At 35.4% G+C, this 12,771-nt stretch overlaps 1 protein-coding gene across 1 annotated transcript in view; it reads left to right on the top strand.

Annotated features, from left to right (window-relative positions):
- The window catches only part of LOC102237681 (transmembrane protein 132C-like), a 158,563-nt gene that overhangs the window by 113,784 nt on the left and 32,008 nt on the right, over positions 1-12,771 (top strand). The window contains exon 5 of the mRNA XM_023337819.1: positions 10,223-10,412. Coding sequence (XP_023193587.1) covers positions 10,223-10,412 — 190 coding nt within the window. The remainder of the gene's footprint in view (positions 1-10,222; positions 10,413-12,771) is intronic.

The raw sequence follows: 12,771 nt of genomic DNA, 5'->3' as shown, positions 1-12,771 counted from the left end.
TCTGTCTCTGTCATTTCTTGTTCAATCCTTATAATAAATTCTGCAAACTCTAAGTTGTACGATTGGGTTGTCTGAAAAAGTATAGTTAATGGCAAATAGAAATTTCACTCTGCTTTTAAAGACCGTCTTAATTATTTGGGTAACTGGAATTGAAAGACAGATCTTGATACAAAAATAAATAAATTATATTAATAAAATCTAACAGCAGCATTGGAGGATACAAACTAACCTTACAGCCTAATAGAAACATTAGGTATTGAGAGATTTATGAGCAGCTGCAGGTAAAGCACTCTTTTTCATTTGAACCTTTTTATAGGCAGCTTTGACCATGGTGGTAAAACTCCAGAGACCAGAGGCATTTTATACTTCAAATCATTTTCCTTAATTCATTCTATTACCTCCAACTTAAATTGAAATCGAAATCACACAGAGCTGAAATAAAATTAATCAGCCCAGTGTTCACATCTTACATAATTTAGGTTTTGTTGCATATAATGTGTGTAAGAGACCTGGATATTTTTCTAGGATTACCTTGAGTTTGTGAATCTGTATAGACATAATTTGGAGAAAAATCGTCCATAATGAAAGGAAGCCTGAAAAAGGAAGCATATCTTCACTTATTGTTTACCATAGATTATTTGTTTTTGATTAAGAAATACACAGACCGTAGGTAACAGATGTCAAATAATTTGAATTGTGAAAAAACTATAACAAACTGAGTTTTGATATTTTGTGAAAATCTCACATATATAAAATTTACAAAAGTGAGGAAACCTGAGATTGTAAGCGACATCTCAGTTGAAAATTTTTACCTTTTTCTTGGTGAATTTAAATTTATTTTAATGCATTCTCACTTCTGGAAGATGACATCGATGGTATTAACAAAACAATTGTTCTGTACTTCTATTTGTTAGAAAACAGCATTCCCAATGTGAATAAGAAACAACTTACAATATACTTTTCATTAACATTTTCAAACATTTTTTCCTCCTACAAAATAAGATGATTTTACAATTTTAAAAACTTGCCATTTCCTTTATTTTGATATGGTATTTTCTTGTGTTGTGTTTTAAGCTCTGATTGTTTTTTTGTGGCAGTGTCACAGCTATAGTTTGATTGGTTGATGCCTGGAGCCACATCTGTTTGATACAAGAAACCCAAATCGTCTAATTTCACACACTGTTTGAGAGAAATATAACAAAAAAATGTGGCTACGAGAGGAGGAAAGAAAGTAGACCAGCAGGCAATTGAGATGAGTTGAGAAAAAGAGTAAAGTGGAAAAAAGGACAGGAGGGGGTAGGTAAAAGCAGGTCAGGGAAAGCATGGCTAAGATGGGGTCAGTGACAGAAAAAAAATAGTTATTCCAGAAAAATATAGAAAAAACAGATAGACCTAAACATAATTTGGAGGAGAACAGCAATATCTCTCAATTTTCTTTTTCAGCATCTGCCTCTGTCTCCTTTTGCACTTGACAGGCTCGCTCAGAAACAAACTAATCTGAGCTGACAGAGACAGGGTTAGCGTCGAAGCTTTGATAGATCCAGAGGGAAATCTCCTTCATACATAAATTGGCTATTCTATGTTTCACCTGCCTCTTGACATGTTTTCATTTTGTGGCTTCTTTTATTATTCTGTGTCTCCTATTTCACTGTCCACCACTCCAGCAAATGTATCTATTTTAGATGAAACATTATGGACAGCTACTTGTTACTGAGAAACCAGGAGGTTAGAGAGCAGGTCTGCAAGAAGTAGCATATGTTTATTAATAACAGCCACAGTGTTGCAATGAGGTGTCCTCAGGAAGTAATTAACTGTGATTACTTGCACATTGCCATGTGCTATTTTTTTGCTATGTTTAATTTAATTGTGTACCTCATTTGTTTACCCTATCATTTTTTCACAAACTCCTCCCTGATTATCACTTCTTTACCGACCCAAACAGAGTTGCTGTGGAACCTATTGGCTTAAAAACAAGGACTAAAACATTTCTTTGACGCCTTTTTTCTGAACGTCTGCATCATACCTCTGCTGTTCACCCGTAGGGTACATGAAGTGTCAAAAAGAAAGTCCTTCTACGTTTAATAAGTTCTCATTAGCATTGTCGCTGAGAAGAGACTGATATAAGACCTGAAACACTGAAACTCATTAGAGAAAAGCTTGAACTCCTGAGTGACACACATACACACCCAGACGCATTAAAATTTTTTGCTACACTAGATCCTAATATATAAATCGTAGTGCTTTAATGATCATCAACTACAGTTGGCTAAATGACCTCATTACACTCAGCCCTGCTGAACTGTAGAGTAAGACTGACCTTTATAGTTGCCGTATTGTAAGAGGAAGATGGTGCTTCTGTTCAAGTCAGCTTTTATTCATTGGAGATATTAGTAGATTTCCCTTGAGGTCTTTATACCAATTAGATTTCAAATGTGTGTCTATCTGGAGAGCCATTCAGACTGGATTACTGTGACTATGGGTCAGTTCTTACCCCTTATGTGCATTTCATCCCAACCTACTTCCACTACTTTTGTACCAGTAAATAAACCTTTTCATACACATTTTTAAAACCACTTTGTGTAAGCTTATTTATTATAGTAATTACATATGTGTATGAATCATTAAGATGAATATAAAGATGCTCAAATGTCATAATGTATTGTAAAATATATTTTTGAAGACTTTATGTTGCACCCTAGGTCTGCTAATTGTGGTCCCCTGTCTTTTTCAGGCCAGTTGACTCTTACAAAACATAACAGTTTGTGATCCCCCAATCACACCAAAATAACTTAGAGTGACCTCCTGTAGAGACTGCTTATCATTCTACTTATCACACACATTTTGCTTAACTTGTCTGAATAAATTATAGAAAATTCAAATTGTTATTCGTCATAGCAGGTAGGAATTGCTTTAACAGCAGAATTTTGTCAATAAAATTGATGCTATCTTGCTACAAGTTTGTGGAAAAGAGAATAAATAAATAGAAACTTGAAATGCCCCATTTTTTCAGCTCAATTGGAAATTAATTCTAATTCTTTATTATTTTACATCAGATTTTTATCTTTTCCAATGGCACTAGAGATTGTGTCTTACTGGTTCTCAAATCCTCACATTTAAATAATACAACATATTAGCTGGATATTTGTGATTAATACATCCAACAGTCTCCCCCAGCATTGTTAAGTATAGTAAAGTAAATATTAGCTGTAAAAAACAGTAACATATGATAAAAATTACTTTGTTGGCAAAACAGCGTTAAAAGCATGTTTATGGCACATCTAAAATCTTGGCAGAATTTCTGGTGTATTTCTTGTATGGTTTTCAGAGACACATTTTTGGAAGATAGATTTTAGTTCCTCTATTTGTTCAGGTAAAATATTATTAAGCATCTATTGGATAATGTGTTTTTATGACCAAGTAAAATTAGCGGCAAAGAAAATGTGCTGGAAAACTAGCCTAGGTTTATGAAAACAATTTGAAGGACCTCCAGCAAATCCAGACGGCAGCTGATCAAAGCCTCTTTTAAAGATCACACAAAATGTCTTGAAAGGGCTGTGCAAATGAAGAAATGCACAAGTTGTGAATTTGTTTATACCATGTAATTCCCATCTTCTGTGACTTCTTTAGCTTAAGCCTGTCAGGCTATCAGCCAACACTACAGGAAGTCACACCAACTCACTAGGTGTTGCCAAAGGTAGCACATATGAGTACATGAATGCATTTACTACCTGACTCCTTTTTCAAATAGAGAATTTATACATTTTGTTTGCATAAGCAAGATTTCAGAGTACAGCCTTATTTGTTGTTTAAGAAATATGTTTGGAATAAAACCATGTTGCTTCCATCTTTGAAGAAAAATAGCTTCTGAGGTTTATTTAACACCTACAACACAAAAGCATGTCCAAAAGAAAGAGGCTCTCTGTTTTCATTTGCTGACTACAAAGTCTTCCTGATGAGTGGTTCCAGACAGTTCTCGCAAACAGCTTGAGGCGTGGTTGCTAAATAAAGTGACAGAACGTCAAACTCTGCATTCTACGTTTTTACACCTGTATTTCAATTTGAAAAAAGAACATGTGGCTAATTCAGGCAACATCAACACAGGAGGTACCTCTTTATGCCTGAACAGATGGGCAGCAGGAGTTGCTCATCCGGCCTGTCATCACACCTCCTTTTTGTTTGAATGACTGCTGGTCTCACGCGTCAGGATTCAATTATGGCCAAGACAGCTGTGTCTACTGCATGTCCGCACAATTTCTCCATCTGCTTATGTTTTATTTTCTCTAGCCAGCAGGTTGATCTCATCTTTCTTGGAATGCTTCTCCTCACAGGTGTCCTGGTCCACTTTTGCTCAAATATGGAGTGTAAACACACAGGGCACTGTGCACAATGGGTCACAAATACAAACATCCTGTTCAAAGCACATCAAACAAGAAAAAAAAAAAAACGTAATTTGTAGATGAATCTGCTTTAAACATGATTCCTCACAAAAGATCTAATTGTTTTAAAGCAATAGATTCCATCCATCCATTCTCTTACACCTTTGTCCCTAGTGGGGCCAGGAAGGATGCTGGTGCCTATCTCCAGCGAGACATTTCGGGCGAGAGGCGAGGTACACCCTGGACAGGTCGACTGTCCATCGCAGATTCCATTTATTTAATTTATCCCTTGAAAAAGTGTTCAAGTTCCTTGTACCTGTTCAACTATTGTCGTATTACAGCATTAAAAAAATGTTTTATTAGGTTTAGACTAACAGAAAGTGAACTGAAGGGGCACATGATTTTAACAATATTTTAGAAGAAAGTATCTTGTGCGTCTGGGAGCATCTGCATTCACTGTTTTTAAGGGGAAAGGTGTCCCAGTTTTCTGTGAGCCGTTAGGTGAAAGCTACAGAATGTGACCGTGTAGCCCTTTAAAAGGAGTACACTTATAAATACAAAGATAGGAGCGGCACTTGCAAATCCCCTGAAAAATGTAAATATTTAACACATTATTAATGGCATGATGACGGTTCAAAATGTCTAATTTAAAGCGTTCTGATGACTTTTGTTAGATCAACTTTGTGTTTGAATGTTATTGAACATTGAAATACCAGTAAGACAAATTTATTTTTCACCAGGGTGCATTGAGTATCCCATGTTTGTTCTTCTTGAACAATCATAAAAGTTACTGCAGAAGACTTAATACATACTGAAACTACACATGCATTTTTGAGAACCGATCATGCTTTTTGTTTCATTTATCAGTGAATTAATTTAGCCATTTTTCAGAATTAAGTGCCAAGAAATAGTTATATAAATAACCATCAAATTTGAATTTAGTCTTTGATGTCTTTCTTGTTGTGACTCATCCATAACAGCCAGATTTTTAAGTACAGACCAATAGTGTCCACATATTGTCCTCAAAAATATGTGTAGCTCTTCCAGAGTTACAGTTGACATTTTTGCTTTTTCTGTGATTAATGCTCTCCTTCCTTAGTCTGTCATTTTAAGTGAACGACCACGCCTTGGTAGGTTTGCAGATGTTCCATCCTCTTGTCATTTTAATTCGATAGATTGAGCCGTTTTCTGTGAGCTGTTCAAAGCCTGGGATATTGCTTTATAACCTGACCCTGTTTCAGATCTTTTCACAACACTATCTCTGACTTGTCTGCTGATCTCTTTGGTCTTCAAGAAGTTGGTTGTTCTCCAATGTACCCCAGCAAACTTCTGAAGCCCTCAGCTGTATTTGCACAGATTAGTGAACAGGCGAACCCTAATTACTATTTAGATGGCTTCTCAAGGGAACTGCTTGGACCGTATTTTACTTGTGTACATCAGGTTAAATGTGTGTAAACACAAATGCACATAATTTTTTTATGTGTTCTGTTTTTCTTTTTGTTTTTTTGTTTTTTTCAATTTTCGTTGGTCACATAAAATCCTAGTTAAATACATTCACAAAGTACTGTAAGCATGCCAGTAAACAAAGACTCACACAAACATTCGCTCTCTATCTCTTGGCGATTATTCACTGTCATTTCACTTTTTTGAAACAGATTCATGCCTTTGATGTATTGTTATCAGTTCTAACCAAATCACTGAAGAGCTTGAACAGAGCCCTCCTTCTTGGGTTTCCAGGAGAGACGGCAAACTTTTTTCTCTTATGTTGTCTTTCTGACATCCAAATCTCCACAGAAGTGTTAACAGTGAAAAGAGAGGAAAAAAAAACACACCAATTCCTGGTTAACTGGGTTGATGTGCTACTTAGCTCCACTTTTTATTTTTCTGTTTTTGAAAAAAGGAATTTCATTTGTCTTTTTTTTTCCTGTGCTGCTGCTTTTCACCCAGAGTCCCTTTTGTTGTGACAAGGGTGTTTGAAATGTATCCTAAATAATTGAAAACATGAGTATTTTTCTTTTGAACTGATTCTTTTACCTTTGTCTGTTTGTGCTTTCCTACTCAACAAATGACAAATAGACATAGCGTAAAAGTCTTTTCAAATTGTCATAACCGATTTTCCACCTCATTTTACCCAAACACCTGTTGTCAAATCAGGGCATTGTTACTGTTTGCCTGTTTTTGAGAGTGCAGACACTCATGAAATCGTCACAGACTTTTTGATTTTCTATCAGTTTCTGTTTCCACTTTTATCATCTGCCTCACTGGCCACTTTCTTCCTGTTACTCCTTAATAAGTTGATTGGGATAACAAAGGTCATAGTCATAAGAAAGTGTGTGAAATAGTATCTTAATTGCTCATAAAACAGGGCAAACAGCAGTTATCTTTTTAATGAGACCCAAAGAAGCAGTCTGACCTCTCCGGCTGATATGCTTCAAGCATTCATCATCCCCGCCTGGCAGGACAGAGGAGTGAGAAGCAAAGAGAGTGTACTGCCCTCTATTGAGAGCAACAACTCACTGCAGGTCAGCAAGATAGGGTAAAGTGAGGTTGAAAACGAACCTCACTTTATAATGCCTCATATTAGGAGGCATTATTGGAGACATTTTAGGAGAGAGAGAGACAATAATGTATTGTAGACTTCAGCACTAAAGCTTTTATTGTTTGCAGCTTCATTGTAAAGCTTGAATGCCTGTTGCAGATAATTGATTTGTCTGTAATTGCACACTAAAAGTGCAAATTACTACAGTCATTACTCCTGAGCTCAGCATGGGGTCAAGCTGTATAAAGTAGTGGAGCTTTGTATTGCTCTAAAATTCTTCTTCAGAAATACAATGAATCTATAAAAAGTGGTTGACTTGATGGATATAATTCAGTTCGTTGCTTTTGTTGAGATATCTTTCTTACTTTTACTTTTAACAATATTATTTCTTGTTCTTTATATTATATCTACCCGTAGTTCCATTAATGTCCATATGCAATGCATGCAGAAATGTCTAAATATGTACACAAATACATAAACAATCTCATTGTGACAGATTTGTCCATTCTGCGGTTTAAGATGTTTATGCAGCCAGTTGTTGCTAGCAGCCTAAAACGTATAATCTACCAGGTGCTTCATTGAGCACAGTGTTTCCTCATTGTTGCATCAGTGTCAGATCTAAATAAATAAAAATTGATTCGCAAATTTAATTTTGATCTAGATTTTGTATAATCTCTACTGTCAAATTTAAATACACACTTAAGCCTTGACCTGCACCCTGATGTTTGCTTAAAGTCTTCTAATAAGTTGCACTTCAAGCAAGTGCGCTTTTATAGCCACCAGAAAGGTTCTGACTACATTCTGGCTGAATAGTATAGCAATTTTCTTTACCGATTTATTAAATTTCATTGAAACTCTTCAGGTTTCTAACAAGCATTAAATATTTAACAATTTCTCTCAAATTTTCAAGAGGAAGCCATTTCAAAAGCTAGATGCTTTTTTTTTTTTTCTCTGTTTTTAACTGTTCCCAAAACAGTTCTGTAGAAACACAGTTGTGAGCGAATCACTACTCTTTGATCTAAACTGCCACATGAAATCAAATACATAATCATCGACTATGAAGTCTGGCATTAACAGGAAATAGACAGAACACCACCACTTTGTTTCTCCTTTTGAAATATTTAGAAAAAAAACACTTCAAAATAATAAAGCAATGAAATGTGCTTAGGGCTACTAGATCAAATGTAAAATACAGTATGGAAGTGGAGATGGCAAAACAATTGCTTTGAATTAAATATTTAGCTTTGGAAAATGATAAATGATTTATATTTATTTTAAATCTAGACAAAGCTTTCAAAACACTGTAACATTTGCCAATTTAGGTGGTGGCAGTAGCATGCTGTGTGGGGGCATTTCACCATTAATGGTGTATTGAAGTCAGACTAACTCCAGTTTAATTGCCTCAGATCAACTGTGAGGTCATTAAACCCGTGGATTACCAACAGGACTGTGTTTTAAAAAATAAATTTAAAACTGACATAAGAAAGTAGAGAACAGAATAATATTAACTGTTTGATGTTTGTTCCAAACTTCCTAGGTTAATCCTGTTAGAAATGTGTTATCATTATTTAAAAGATTTGTCTGTCTAAAATTTGTTGAAGAAGCTGGTTATATAACTGACCTACCCTGAAAATAACAACATCCTTCCATCCATCCATCCATCCATTATCCAACATGTTTATCCCTCTAAATAATATGAAATTCATGCACAAAATGTAGTGTATGTAAACTTCTCTCTGGAAATATATCTGTCCTAGATCCAAGCCCCAAAAGTCAAAACACTGGTTTCCTCTTAGCGGTGATGTATGCCAACATCTTGTAGTTTTCACGGTCTGGTGAAGCCAAACATGACTGTGAACTGGTATCCTGTTGTGGGTTGTACCGTAATGCTCCCTGGAGAGCTTAGAGCTGAGATGATATACTACATTTTGAATGCACTCAAAAACACAGTGGCTTTGATTAAGAGAGATATTTGAATTTATGCCAGTACATAAACTGACTGTGAATTGTGATGATTGCATGACCTCTCTTGAAAACTCTCAAAAAAACTAAGTCTTACAATCCTTAGTATGTCCAAATCCCACCAATTTTTCCCTTGGTTCATTTGAACCAAAACTCTTTATTTCTGTTTCTTAACACACCAGTATCACCAATTATTTAAAGCATTTAAAGCTGAAACTGAAAAGCTTCTCTGACTTGCCCAGAATTGCTGTTTCTGCCCTCCTCATCCACACTGATTTTCACTTTCTGTAAGTGTTCAACTCTTCCCTATTTATTAACAGCCCATCCTGAAAAATAAATAAATAAAATGCTCTTTGAAGTGAGGCTCTCATCGCAAGTGTGAACATACGGGAGAGCTGGAGGGAGACGTAAATACTGACTTACCCAAAATATGTTTAATGAAAAGCTTGGATCTCATCTCTGTCCAAATAACCCCCTCCTCTTGCTGAGTTTGATCGCTCTCCAGGTTTGTTCTAGTTGTTCCCTAAATTGCCCAAGCACTGTTCAGGATCATAATATAGTAAAAAAAAAAAAAATACAGTTTGAATATATTTTCCCCTTTGTTCTTGAAAATTATACAATAGGTTTGAGTTGTTGTCTTTTCTGCCTTTTTGAATGTATGAGTGCCATTTTAAGATCCCCAAGTATGAATAGTAATTTTCGAGACAGTGGGTATTGTTTGCATGCCACTGCTGGAGAAGGTACGCGAGTTTTGACATTGACACCTACGGAAAAGGCATTGGCTGAATCAAACAAAGCATTCAGCAAATCAAATATGGTTGCAGTATATTGTTCTGCATTCATTTTTTTCTCCATTGTTTGTATCTACAACAGCAAATAGAAAATGATTTTCTTGGAAAGATGTTCCATACTCTCCTGGAAAAAGATGATTGCTATTTTTTTTGACAGCATGATGGTTTTGGATTTATTTGAGAGTGAATATCAACGACGAGATGATTATCTTTAAAACAGAATGTAGAGATTTGAATTTGAGGAAACATGCTGTTTTTGTCATAATATCAGAGAATGGTATAGATCGTGTCTCATAAAGTACACAAACTCTTTTTAGTCTTAAAAAATTACCTCTAACAAGAACAATGTTAGTCATCTTCCTTCTGAATTTATCCACCTTTTTTTCCTCCATTGTCCTCTGCTTTATTCATGTTTACAATTTTAAAGACAGTCTTCCTCCTTCTCATCTTATTCCTCTGGTCCATGACTATTTCATGTCTTTCTTTGCTTTATTTCCTTTTCTTTTAGCTGAATTCACTCTGTGCCTCATTTCTGTTCTCCATGTCTTCCACAGAGTTGAAGCAGTGGGCTACCAGCGAGTTCTGCAGGTAGATCTGGAGGTGAACGGCTTGATGGTGACTCAGGGGAGCAGGGAGGTGACATGGCAGGTGGAATATCCACTCACCCGCACAGTGACCAGTGAGGTGCAGACCCTCATCCGTCTAGCACCGCAGGACCTGGGCGGGATTGTGCCACTGGCCATGGTAAGAAAGAAGTAGCTTTGTTGCTCAAGTTTGACACCCCTGTGCACACTCTATGCTCCTTTGTGGCCAATTTGAGACCACCTTAAACTTTGTTACCTGACTCTAACCAAAGCTTACCTGGGCAGTGGCCCAAATTGTTGGATGGAAAACAAAAACCAAATATATAGATTTTTTAACACAAAAAAAATCCCCAAAACAAAAGTTTATATCATTTCAGGTATTTGATACCCCAAGATATCAAATGTTGGGGTTTTAGATAGATGATTATGTCATAGCATTACTTTCTGTGGTGACGTTTTATTATGTATTCTACCTGTATAAATATGCTTTATATACATAGTGTTATTTCACCTTATTCTATTATCATTTTTCTACAGCACTTTGGTGTAGTTTTAAACTTGTTTTTAAAAATGCTATATAAATAAATTTGACACTGACCTTTAACCCAGCTTTATTAACCCTAAATGTGACATGAAAGCAGTCTTTTGACTCTGTTTTGTATTTACTTATCTTCTTTCAGTTGACTTTTATAAACACTTTTTAGAGGTGATTAGGGACTTGGTAATGAGGCACTTTTACCCCCCATATCATTTTATCTAAAAACTTTGCTTTGTTAAAACTAAAACTGGGCGTATTAGTAGGCGCAGGCACTGTGACTGCAGTTCTTTCATCACCATTCAGTCTTTTCAATACATGTTATTTTTAACACAACAGTGACGCTGATATGTTTGCTGGGGAAAGCAGTATAGAGCTTGCTGATTGAGAAGTTAATTAACATTGGATTTTTATCTTCTAAATGTTGATAAATATGCAAGTGGCATTATGAGACTAATTATGTTCTGATAATGAAATGTAAATACAATAAACTGTGGTATAGTTGTTTTTTCATTCCCAAATGAAAGACAAATCTCTGCAAATATGAGATCAGTGTAGTTTTAAGTGTTTGATTCTTTGTTGTTATTCACTGAAAAGTTTATCAAACCTGGGAACTTTCAGTTTTATGAATTTCAATTTTGTAAAAATAAAGACAATCAAGGTTTTTGTTTTCTAACTTGGATGTTTACAATGGGATCATTATATTGGGATTGAAGTAGTCCCACAGGCTCTTATGAATGTACATATTACAAGTGTATTTGCAGCTGTAATCCATTGCGTTATAAAAAAAAAGATGAGCATACATATCATCAAACAATATTATATATCAGACAAAAATAATCTTAGTAAACAACAACAGTTTTGAAATGATGATTTAATTTCTGAAGAGAAACATCTGTCCAGGGTTTTATTAATCATAGACTTAAAATTCAACAACAATTGTTTGCAGCGTTAACTCTGCATGCATCAGAGCTAAAAGAAAATAGCATTTTGAGTACAAGTAAAAGGAAGACAACTCAGCATGTCAACAGATGTGTTTTGTAAGGCAACATTAGAAAAAATGTCAGGAAACTATTTTATGTTAGAGACCAGATTTTTATCTTTACTTTTTGTGCCAAGATAAATGACATCAATACCAAGTGTTTTATTATTCATCAAGTGCACTACACCACTAAAGGGCAAAAGTGCTTTCACAGTAACTCCTGCTTTTTAAGAGCAAAGCAATCACTACAAGAAAGCTAAGTCGAATTTACATAAACAGTTTGATTAGTTCAGATTTAACATCAGCATTCAACTTTGTAGACACATCTTTCATTCCTGGTACTCTGCAGTATTTGTCTGTGCCTACATGTGGTAGAAACCTGTGTTTAATATAACTTTCATCTCCCTGTGATCCCTTCTGACCTGTACTCCCATGGAGGAGAGTACGCATCCACACTATAACTATAGCTGCCTGCTAAATGTGAAATCCAGAATCTGTAGTTTTCTTCTTTGTTGTTTAAGTTTGACAGCCCTAAAAATTGCACTCTGAGAAAACTGTGACAACTGTGTTAATGGTACCACAAGGGAAAGTGCAAGAATGATCACACAGACAGAAAAAAACACACAAAAAAGTAAAGCACTTCAGAGAAGAAGGCAATCTTCAGTTTGGCATGTTTATAAAGTCTTTGTTGGGAATTTTCTACTGCGGGACAATTTCTAGTTTTGAGTCTCGGTTTATCTTGATTGGAATCATTCTTAAAAATGAACGCTTATAATTCCCTGCTCAAATCTAGCTGTTTAGCATAAAACAGTAAGTCTATCCATTTTCTACAGCTATTATGGTGTGGAGTATTTTTTGTGTCTATTTTGGTTCTAAACTTATAGTGCTTTTAAACTAAGTCACATAATTATAATTGGTGATGTTTCCACCACAAACGTTGTTTATTTTTGGAGATTTAATCTAACAAATCAACACCAGGTGGCAAAAATGTCTAAATTACAT

The sequence above is a fragment of the Xiphophorus maculatus genome, chromosome 8, assembly GCF_002775205.1.
Source record: "Xiphophorus maculatus strain JP 163 A chromosome 8, X_maculatus-5.0-male, whole genome shotgun sequence".
In the NCBI taxonomy this organism is placed as follows: Eukaryota; Metazoa; Chordata; class Actinopteri; order Cyprinodontiformes; family Poeciliidae; genus Xiphophorus; species Xiphophorus maculatus.
The sequence above is the reverse complement of the archived record's forward strand: the minus strand, read 5'-3'. Positions and strand labels throughout refer to the sequence as shown.